General features: G+C 40.2%; 1 protein-coding gene across 1 annotated transcript in view; it reads right to left on the reverse strand.

Moving 5' to 3' along the window:
* SOS2 (SOS Ras/Rho guanine nucleotide exchange factor 2) overlaps positions 1-12,087 on the reverse strand; it is a 355,579-nt gene that overhangs the window by 163,403 nt on the left and 180,089 nt on the right. Inside the window, exon 7 of the mRNA XM_053697641.1 lies at positions 3,388-3,498. Within this exon, the coding sequence (XP_053553616.1) occupies positions 3,388-3,498 (111 nt within the window). The remainder of the gene's footprint in view (positions 1-3,387; positions 3,499-12,087) is intronic.

The following is a 12,087-nucleotide window of genomic DNA, read 5'->3' on the forward strand; positions in this document are numbered from 1 at the left end:
CTAGATTTAGAGTTTTGTTGGTAAAGACCCGCGGTGCTAACGCTGCTTTTTTTTCCAGCGCTCCCTTAAGACAACGCTGGTATTTAGAGTTGTCTGAATGGCTGCGTTAGCCTCAGAAAAGGGAGTGTTGAGCATAATTTTGCTCCACTTCAACCCTCAATACCAGCGTTGATTAAATCAGCGGTACGCTGGAAAAACGTGCTCGTGCACGATATCCCCATAGGAAACAATGGGGCTGAGCTGGCTGAAAAAAAAACTAACACCTGCAAAAAAGCAGCGTTCAGCTCCTAACGCAGCCCCATTGTTTCCTATGGGGAAACACTCTCTAAGTCTACACCTAACACCCTAACATGAACCCTGAGTCTAAACACCCCTAATCTTACACTTACTAACCCCTAATCTGCCGCCCCCACTATCGCTGAAACCTGCATTATATTATTAAACCCTAATCTGCCGCTCCGGACACCGCTGCAACCTACATTATAGCTATGAACCCCTAATCTACTGCCCCTAACATCGCCGAAACCTATATTATATTTATTACCCCCTAATCTGCCCCCCCCCCAACGTCGCCGCCACCTACCTACACTTATTAACTCCTAATCTGCCGACCGGACCAAGCCGCCACTATAATAAATGTATTAACCCCTAAACCACCGCACTCCCGCCTCGCAAACACTATAATAAATAGTATTAACCCCTAATCTGCCCTCCCTAACATCGCAGCCACCTACAAATATTAACCCCTAATCTGCCGCCCCCAACGTCGCCGCTACTATAATAAATTAATTAACCCCTAAACCTAAGTCTAACCCTAACCCTAACACCCCGCTAACTTAAATATAATTTAAATTAATCTAAATAAATATACTATAATTAAATAAATTATTCCTATTTAAAACTAAATACTTACCTATAAAATAAACCCTAATATAGCTACAATATAACTATTAGTTACATTGTAGCTATTTTAGGATTTATATTTATTTTACAGGCAACTTTGTATTTATTTTAACTAGGTACAATAGCTATTAAATAGTTAATAACTATTTAATAGCTACCTAGTTAAAATAATTACAAAATTAACTGTAAAATAAATCCTAACCTAAGTTACAAATACACCTAACACTACACTATCAATAAATTAATTAAATAAATTAACTACAATTAGCTAAACTAAAATACAATTAAATAAACTAATCTATAATACAAAAAAAACCCCACTAAATTACAGAAAATAAAAAAAAATTTTAAGAGAAGTTTAAACTAATTACACCTAATCTAAGCCCCCAAATAAAATAAAAAAGCCCCCCAAAATAATAAAATGCCCTACCCTATTCTAAATTACAAAGTAATCAGCTCTTTTACCAGCCTTTAAAAGGGCCTTTTGCGGGGCATTGCCCCAAAGTAATCAGCTCTTTTACCTTTAAAAAAAATACAATACCACCCCCCCAACATTACAACCCACCACCCACATACCCCTACTCTAACCCACCCAAACCCCCCTTAAATAAACCTAACACTAACCCCCTGAAGATCTCCCTACCTTGAGTCGTCTTCACCCAGCCAAGCCGAATTCTTCATCCAAACGGTGCAAGAATATGTCCTCCATCCGGTAGAAGTCTTCATTCAAGCGGAGCAAGAAGATGTCCTCCATCCGGTAGAAGTCTTCATCCAAGCGGGGTCTTCCATCTTCATGCGGAGCCATCTTCCAGCCAGCCGACGCGGAGCCATCCTCTTCAACCGACGGACTAACGACGAATGACAGTTCCTTTAAGGGACGTCATCCAAGATGGCGTCCCTCGAATTCCGATTGGCTGATAAGATTAGTTTATTTAATTGTATTTTAGTTTAGCTAATTGTAGTTAATTTATTTAATTAATTTATTGATAGTGTAATGTTGTAACTTAGGTTAGGATTTATTTTACAGGTAATTTTGTAATTATTTTAACTAGGTAGCTATTAAATAGTTAATAACTATTTAATAGCTATTGTACCTAGTTAAAATAAATGCAAAGTTGCCTGTAAAATAAATATAAATCCTAAAATAGCTACAATGTAACTAATAGTTATATTGTAGCTATATTAGGGTTTATTTTATAGATAAGTATTTAGTTTTAAATAGGAAAAATGTATTTAAATGATAGTAAATTTATTAAGATTAATTTAAATGATATTTAAGTTAGAGGGGTGTTAGGGTTAGGGTTAGACTTAGGTTTAGGGGTTAATAAATTTATTATAGTAGCGGCAACGTTGCGGGCGGGAGATTAGGGGTTAATATTTGTAGGTAGGTGGCGGCGATGTTAGGGGGGGGCAGATAAGGGGTTAATACTATTTATTATAGTGTTTGCAAGACGGGAGTGCGGCGGTTTAGGGATTAATACATTTATTATAGTGGCGGCGAGGTCCGGTCGGCAGATTAGGGGTTAATAAGTGTAGGTAGGTGGCGGCAACGTTGGGGGGGGGGCAGATTAGGGGGTAATAAATATAATATAGGTGTCGGCGATGTTAGGGGCAGCAGATTAGGGGTTCATAGGGATAATGTATGTTGCGGCGGTGTCCGGAGCGGCAGATTAGGGGTTAAAAAAAATTATTATAGGGTTTGCGATGTGGGGGGGGGCCTCGGTTTAGGGGTTCATAGGTAGTTTATGGGTGTTAGTGTACTTTATAGCACAGTAGTTAAGAGCTTTATGTTCCTGTGTTAGCCCATAAAGCTCTTAACTACTGACTTTTTTTTGACGGTAGGAGTCTTGTCGGTAGAGGCTCTACCGCTCACTTCTTCCAAGACTCGAAATACCAGCGTTAGGCAAATCCCATAGAAAAGATAGGATACACAATTGACGTAAGGGGATCTGCGGTAGCCTTGAGTCGCGGAAAGAAAGTGAGCGGTAGACCCTTTCCTGTCTGACTCTAAATACCAGCGGGCAGTAAAAAGCAGCGTTAGGACCCCTTAACGCTGCTTTTGACGGCTAACGCCAAACTCTAAATCTAGGCGATAGTTATCTAAGGTCACTAATGGAAAATGTACAAGCTCATATGAATTAGAGTCATTTTTGCATTTAACTTTAAAGGAAAAGAATCCCTCAAAAATCTCTCTCACACACACTCTCACTAATTCTCTCTCTCTCTAAAATATCTAAAAGTTATTCAATGGTACAAAGTATGCAAATGATTGGATTTATGAATGAAGTTAAATAAAAGGCTAATTTATATCCATCTGTAACTGGTCATAGTAAAGGAAGCAAAATATAAATATAAAGAGAGGTAGTCTATGGACTGCAAAATAATGCACATTTTCTAGCAAAAGGATATTTACAAGAACATTTAAATTGTGTGCTATCTCTTTTTAAATAAGAGAATACAACTGGTGTGCAAACGAATTCTTACCTGAAAATATTGAGCCACAGCTGGTTTAGTCATGAGGTTATTAAAATGATCCTGGAACTCAGCAGCAAGGATGTCCTGGGACAATGTTTCATATGGATCAAAGGCCTGCTCCTGAGGGACATAGGTAGACAATAATTGTGTAAATATTGTGCACACGAGCATAAATTATGATAAAATGGCTGAAACTCAAATTAAATTATTTAAAGGAATATTAAACTTAAAATTAAATTTCCCCAAAAATGTTTAAGAGAGCATTAAACACCACAAAGAGGCCAAAAAGCTAATTTAGTAGCCTGCAAATGCTACAAATCGGATAGCTGGTTTAGCAATTTGCAGCATTTTTAAAACACATATTTACAGAATTTGCTTTTCCCCCTATTTAGGGAGCGTGGGACAAGCACAATTTTTACACAAAAGCTTTTTGGTGCCCCTTTAAAGAAGCTTTAGGGGAGTTTTTTTGTTTGTTTCTTAACTCCCCATAGAAGCTGGAGTGCAAGTTACACACGTTCTGTAGTTTGCTTGTTCTAGGTACACAGTCATTACTTAGAACAATACTCAACTTGTATCCCTGGACTGTTTAAAAAAAAAAAAAAGCAAAATAATGATTGGTTTTAAAAAAACATAATTTACACAGATTGAATCACAAATAATGAACACAGATCAGATTTCTAGATTACTTTGGACCCCAAAAAAATATAATCACTCTTCACTATATAAATATGTAGCGATAGCTCATACGATTTTCCTATGGAACAAATTAACTGTCAAGTACCCCCTAATACAAGATAAATCAAAACTAATACCTTTAGTTTTACCACAAACCCTAATAGACTCACATACACAAAAGAAATGGGCCAATAAAGGCTTATATAGAATTGCGGATGTGTACATAGATGAAGGCTTTATTTCATTTGAACAATATCGAGACTTAGACCCCCAATGACAGAAATATTTGGTATCATTACCTACAGCTTAAATCCAGAACAAGAGCGGTGACAGATCTCGCTAAATTGCCACTAAGCACAACCTTTGAATCATTATGCTTAACTAGAGAGCTGACATTTGGTACAATCTCAACACTATACCCTATATTTAATAACTCCCCTAGAGAGAGTAAACCTCCAAACATATTGAAATGGGAACGGGACCTGAATAAGACCTGGTCCTTAGAAACATGGAAGTCTAATCTAGCCCAGGGCCTCTCTTTCTCGCATAATGCCACTTTAAAAGAAAACTACCTCAAGGTGGCTTTCGAGTGGTATTTTTATCCAACCAGATTCGGAGGATCTGACGAACCCTCCCTGAATACATGCTACAGAGGGTGTATTGAGAGAGGAACGTACATACACATGTGGTGGGAGTGTTGCAGAGCGAAAGAAATTTGGGAGAAAACCTCAGAGCTTCTCAGCAAAATCTTTCACAAACCTATTACACTATCTCCTGAACATGCTCTTTTGCACTTCCCTATCCCCAGCATACTAAAACAACACCAAAAACTAGCTAGGACCATTTGTACAGTAGTTAGGATCTGCATTGCACAACACTGGAAATCCAACCCTCCAAACTTTACCTTTATCGAAAGGAAAATAACCCATCACTATGAGATGGCAAGCTTAGCAGCAGAGAACCTGAACACCAAAGATGCTTTCATTATACAATAGGAACCATTCATTATGTACCAAGAGGCTAGGAGAACGGTAGATGCTGAGACCTTACAAAATTAACCCACTCATTTATGCCAATTCAAGAGAGAGCCGGGATCGAATGCTAACCATAGTTCACAACCATCAGGCGGACAGGATCTGTCCCTGTTCCCGCTTAATTAATTATCTTAGATTCGGCACTATACCCTGAAAATGAACAATATTGAAACTATACTAAATGCCTCATTATGATTGACTGTACATGCCAAATTATGTTATGTAATGTTTTATTTTCTTATGGAATTGTTAAAGAAAAAAAAAAAGAGAATAAGAAAAATTCAATAAAACTTTTTTCAAAATAAAAAAACATAATTTATGCTTACCTGATAAATTTATTTCTCTTGTAGTGTATCCAGTCCACGGATCATCCATTACTTGTGGGATATTCTCCTTCCCAACAGGAAGTTGCAAGAGGATCACCCACAGCAGAGCTGCTATATAGCTCCTCCCCTCACTGCCATATCCAGTCATTCGACCGAAACAAGCCGAGAAAGGAGAAACCATAGGGTGCAGTGGTGACTGTAGTTTAATTAAAATTTAGACCTGCCTGAAAAGGACAGGGCGGGCCGTGGACTGGATACACTACAAGAGAAATAAATTTATCAGGTAGCATAAATTATGTTTTCTCTTGTTAAGTGTATCCAGTCCACGGATCATCCATTACTTGTGGGATACCAATACCAAAGCTAAAGTACACGGATGATGGGAGGGACAAGGAAGGAACTTAAACGGAAGGAACCACTGCCTGTAGAACCTTTCTCCCAAAAACAGCCTCCGAAGAAGCAAAAGTATCAAATTTGGAAAATTTGGAAAAGTATGAAGCGAAGACCAAGTTGCAGCCTTGCAAATCTGTTCAACAGAGGCCTCATTTTTAAAGGCCCAGGTGGAAGCCACAGCTCTAGTAGAATGAGCTGTAATCCTTTCAGGAGGCTGCTGTCCAGCAGTCTCATAGGCTAAACGGATTATACTCCGAAGCCAAAAGAAAGAGAGGTTGCCGAGGCCTTCTGACCTCTCCTCTGTCCAGAGTAAACAACAAACAGGTTAGATGTTTGGCGAAAATCTTTAGTAGCCTGTAAGTAAAACTTCAAGGCACGGACTACGTCTAGATTATGCAAAAGACGTTCCTTCTTTGAAGAAGGATTAGGACATAATGGTGGAACAACAATCTCTTGATTGATATTCTTGTTAGAAACCACCTTAGGTAAAAACCCAGGTTTTGTACGCAGAACAACTTTATCTGAATGAAAGATCAGATAAGGAGAATCACATTGTAAGGCAGATAACTCCGAGACTCTTCGAGCCGAGGAAATAGCCATCAGAAAAAGAACTTTCCATGAAAGAAGTTTGATATCAATAGAATGAAGGGGTTCAAACGGAACCCCTTGAAGAACTTTAAGAACCAAGTTTAAGCTCCATGGAGGAGCAACAGGTTTAAACACAGGCTTAATTCTAACTAAAGCCTGACAAAATGCCTGAACGTCTGGAACTTCTGCAGACGCTTGTGTAAAAGAATAGACAGAGCAGAAATCTGTCCCTTTAAAGAACTAGCTGATAATCCTTTGTCCAAACCCTCTTGGAGGAAGGACAATATCCTAGGAATCCTAACCCTACTCCATGAGTAATTCTTGGATTCACACCAATGAAGATATTTACGCCATATCTTGTGGTAAATTTTCCTGGTGACAGGCTTTCGTGCCTGTATTAAGGTATCAATTACTGACTCGGAGAAGCCACGCTTTGATAGGATCAAGCGTTCAATCTCCATGCAGTCAGTCTCAGAGAAAGTAGATTCGGATGATTTGAAAGGACCTTGTATTAGAAGGTCTTGTCTCAGAGGCAGAGTCCATGGTGGAAAGGATGACATGTCCACTAGGTCTGCATACCAGGTCCTGCGTGGTCACGCAGGCACTATCAATATCACCGATGCTCTTTCCTGTTTGATTTTGGCAATCAGACGAGGGAGCAAAGGAAACGGTTGGAAACACATAAGCCAGGTTGAAGAACCAAGGCGCTGCTAGAGCATCTATCAGTGCCGCTTCTGGGTCCCTGGACCTGGATCCGTAACAAGGAAGCTTGGCGTTCTGGCGAGACGCCATGAGATCCAATTCTGGTTTGCCCCAACGGAGAACCAATTGAACAAACACCTCCGGATGGAGTTCCCATTCCCCCGGATGAAAGTCTGACGACTTAGAAAATCCGCCTCCCAGTTCTCTACACCTGGATATGGATCGCTGACAGGTGGCAAGAGTGAGTCTCTGCCCAGCGAATTATCTTGGAGACTTCTGACATCGCTAGGGAACTCCTGGTTCCCCCTTGATGGTTGATGTAAGCCACAGTCGTGATGTTGTCCGACTGAAATCTGATGAACCTCAGTGTTGCTAGCTGAGGCCAAGCGAGAAGAGCATTGAATATTGCTCTTAACTCCAGAATATTTATTGGGAGGAGTTTCTCCTCCTGAGTCCATGAACCCTGAGCCTTCAGGGAGTTCCAGACTGCACCCCAACCTAGAAGGCTGGCATCTGTTGTTACAATTGTCCAATCTGGTCTGCGAAAGGTCATACCCTTGGACAGATGGGCCTGAGATAACCACCAGAGAAGAGAATCTCTGGTTTCCTGACCCAGATTAGTAGAGGGGACAAATCTGTGTAATCCCCATTCCACTGACTGAGCATGCATAATTGCAGCGGTCTGAGATGCAGGCGTGCGAATGGCACTATGTCCATCGCCGCTACCATTAAGCCGATTACTTCCATGCACTGAGCCACCGTGGGGCGCGGAATGGAGTGAAGAACACAGCAAGCATTTAGAAGTTTTGATAACCTGGACTCCGTCAGGTAAATTTTCATTTCTACAGAATCTATTAGAGTCCCTAGGAAGGAAAACCTTGTGAGAGGAGATAGAGAACTCTTTTCTTCGTTCACTTTCCACCCATGCGACCTCAGAATACCAGAGCTATCTCTGTATGAGAATTGAAAGCTTGACGCCTGTATCAGGATGTCGTCCAGGTAAGGAGCCACCGCTATGCCTCACGGTCTTAGGACCACAAGAAGTGAGCCCAGAACATGATGATTGTTGTGAATCGGAATGTGAAGGTAGGCATCCTTTAAGTCCACTGTGGTCATGTACTGACCCTCTTGATCATGGTAAAATGGTTCGAATAGTTTCCATCTTGAATGACGGAACTCTGAGGAATTTGTTTAGGATCTTTAAATCCAAAATTGGTCTGAAGGTTCCCTCTTTTTTGGGAACCACAAACAGATTTGAATAAAACCCCTGTCCTTGTTCCGTCCTGCGGAACTGGATGGATCACTCCATTACAAGGAGATCTTGTACGCAGCTTAGGAATGCCTCTTTCTTTATCTGGTTTGCAGATAATCTTGAAAGGTGAAATCTCCCTTGTGGAGGAGAAGCTTTGAAGTCCAGAAGATATCCCTGAGATATGATCTCCAACGCCCAGGGATCCTGACATCTCTTGCCCACGCCTGGGCGAAGAGAGAGAGTCTGCCCCCTACTAGATCCGTTGTCGGATAGGGGGCCGCTCCTTCATGCTGTCTTAGAGGCAGCAGCAGGCATTCTGGCCTGCTTGCCCTTGTTCCAGGACTGGTTAGGTTTCCAGGCCTGCTTGGATTGAGCAAAAGTTCCCTCTTGTTTTGAAGCAGAGGAAGCTGATGCTGCACCTGCCTTGAAATTTTGAAAGGCACGAAAATTAGACTGTTTGGCCTTTGATTTTGGCCCTGTCCTGAGGAAGGGTATGACCCTTACCTCCAGTAATGTCAGCAATAATTTCTTTCAAACCAGGCCCGAATAAGGTCTGCCCCTTGAAAGGAATGTTGAGTAATTTAGACTTTGAAGTCACATCAGCTGACCAGGATTTGAGCCATAGCGCCCTACGCACCTGGATGGCGAATCCGGAATTCTTAGCCGTTAGTTTAGTCAAATGAACAATGGCATCAGAAACAAATGAGTTAGCTAGCTTAAGAGTTCTAAGCTTGTCAACAATTTCAGTCAATGGAGCTGTATGGATGGCCTCTTCCAGGGCCTCAAACCAGAATGCCGCAGCAGCAGTGACAGGCGCAATGCATGCAAGGGGCTGTAAAATAAAACCTTGTTGAATAAACATTTTCTTACGGTAACCTTCTAATTTTTTATCCATTGGATCTGAAAAAGCACAACTGTCCTCAACCGGGATAGTGGTACGCTTTGCTAAAGTAGAAACTGCTCCCTCCACCTTAGGGACAGTCTGCCATAAGTCCCGTGTAGTGGCATCTATTGGAAACATTTTTCTAAATATAGGAGGTGGGGAAAAGGGCACACCGGGCCTATCCCACTCCTTACTAATAATTTCTGTAAGCCTTTTAGGTATTGGAAAAACATCAGTACTCACCGCCACTGCATAGTATTTATCCAGCCTACACAATTTCTCTGGCACTGCAATTGTGTCACAGTCATTCAGAGCAGCTAATACCTCCCCAAGCAATACACGGAGGTTCTCAAACTTAAATTTAAAATTAGAAATCTCTGAATCAGGTCTCCCCGATTCAGAGACGTCACCCACAGACTGAAGCTCTCCGTCCTCAGGTTCTGCATATTGTGACGCAGTATCAGACATGGCTCTTACAGCATCTACGCACTCTGTATCTCGTCTAACCCCAGAGCTATCGCGCTTGCCCTCAATTCAGGCAATCTGGATAATACCTCTGACAGGGTATTATTCATGATTGCAGCCATGTCCTGCAAAGTAATCGCTATGGGCGTCCCTGATGTACTTGGCGCCATATTAGCGTGCGTCCTTGAGCGGGAGGCGAAGGGTCCGACACGTGGGGAGAGTTAGTCGGCATAACTTCCCCCTCGACAGACCCCTCTGGTGACAATTCTTTTATAGATAAAAACTGATCTTTACTGTTTAAGGTGAAATCAATACATTTAGTACACATTCTCCTATGGGGCTCCACCATGGCTTTTAAACATAATGAACAAGTATCCTCTGTTTCAGACATGTTTGTACAGACTAGCAATGAGACTAGCAAGCTTGGAAAACACTTTAAAGCAAGTTAACAAGCAATATAAAAAACGTTACTGTGCCTTTAAGAAACAAATTGAGAAAATTTGAAATAACAGTGAAAAAAGGCAGTTACACTAACAAAATTTTTACAGTGTATGTAACAAGTCAGCAGAGCATTGCACCCACTTGCAAATGGATGATTAACCCCTTAATAACAAAAACAGAATAATAAATGACAAAAATTTTTTTTTTTTTTTTTTTTTTTTAAACACAGTCACAACAACTGCCACAGTCTACTGTGATTGTTACCCTCCTCAAACACGACTTTGAAGCCTTTTGAGACCTTCAGAGATGTCCTGTATCATGCAGAGGGAAGCTGAAAGTCTCTGTCAGTATTTTTAGCTGCACAGAAAAGCACTAAAAAAGGCCCCTCCCACTCATATTACAACAGTGGAAAGCCTCTTGAAACTGTTTCTAGGCAAAAATCAAGCCAGCCATGTGGAGAAAAACTAGGCCCCAATAAGTTTTGTCACCAAACATATATAAAAACGATTAACATGCCAGCAAACGTTTTATATTACACTTTTATAAGAGTATGTATCTCTGTTAATAAGCCTGATACCAGTCGCTATCACTGCATTTAAGGCTTAACTTACATTAATCCGGTATCAGCAGCATTTTTCTAGCAAATTCCATCCCTAGAAATATGTTTACTGCACATACCTTATTGCAGGAAAACCTGCACTCCATTCCCCCTCTGAAGTTACCTCACTCCTCAGAATATGTGAGAACGGCAGTGGATCTTAGTTACTTCTGCTAAGATCATAGAAATCACAGGCAGATTCTTCTTCTAATGCTGCATGAGATGAAACAGTACACTCTGGTACCATTTAAAAATAAACTTTTGATTGAAGTTAAAAAAACTAACTATAATACACCACACTCCTCTTACTACGTCCATCTTTGTTGAGAGTTGCAAGAGAATGACTGGATATGGCAGTGAGGGGAGGAGCTATATAGCAGCTCTGCTGTGGGTGATCCTCTTGCAACTTCCTGTTGGGAAGGAGAATATCCCACAAGTAATGGATGATCCGTGGACTGGATACACTTAACAAGAGAAATATATATATACATATATACATATATATATCTTATATAATGCTTTATTTCTGATATAAACTACAAAAAAAAAAAAAAACTTTAAAGCAGGGTTTGGCAATTCTGCCAGTAAGAATATTTAGGAGCTAGACATACTTTTAGGAGCCAGACAGTGGTATTTGTATATAGATATATGGAAAATAAAGCAAAAAACTTAGTAGTCAGGAGTAAAATTCTAGGAGCCAGTGGCTCCCTGGCTCCTGGGATTATTGAGCCCTGCTTTAAAAAAATTTAAAAAATATCCATAAATGTTTTTAATCAATATGCATAATAAAAAGTCACTCCCATGAACATTGCTACAGGAGTATGTTGTAACATTAAACGTTCTAGTGTTTGTTACTAGATACACTGATTAATACATTCATAAGTAAAACAAAAACACTATTACATTAGCAGGTACAATCACTTCTGTAGTGCTTCCTCAAAGACCATTAAATACAGTAAAATTGCATCAACAAGCACATAATAAAAAGACAATGCAATAGCATTTATTCTGAATTTTAAATGAGCAGTAGATTTTTTCAAACAAATTTAAGAATGTTCTTTTAATTTGCCTGTATCAGCCAATAACAGACTTCTATACCATATACACTGTGAGCTCTTGCACATGCTCAGTAGGAGTTGGTGCCTTAGAAAGTGTGCATATAAAAAGATTGTGCACACTTTGGTATGGAAGTAAATTGGAAAGTTTCCTAAAACTGCATGCTCTATCTTAATCACAAAAGTTTAATATTAAATTTAGTGTCCCTTTAAAATAAAAAATACAATTACCACAAACATAGCTGGAGCAGAGACATAGATGGAGCAGAAACAATGGTTTTATGGACACACTACTGC

This window comes from Bombina bombina, chromosome 1 (assembly GCF_027579735.1).
Source record: "Bombina bombina isolate aBomBom1 chromosome 1, aBomBom1.pri, whole genome shotgun sequence".
Taxonomy (NCBI): domain Eukaryota; kingdom Metazoa; phylum Chordata; class Amphibia; order Anura; family Bombinatoridae; genus Bombina; species Bombina bombina.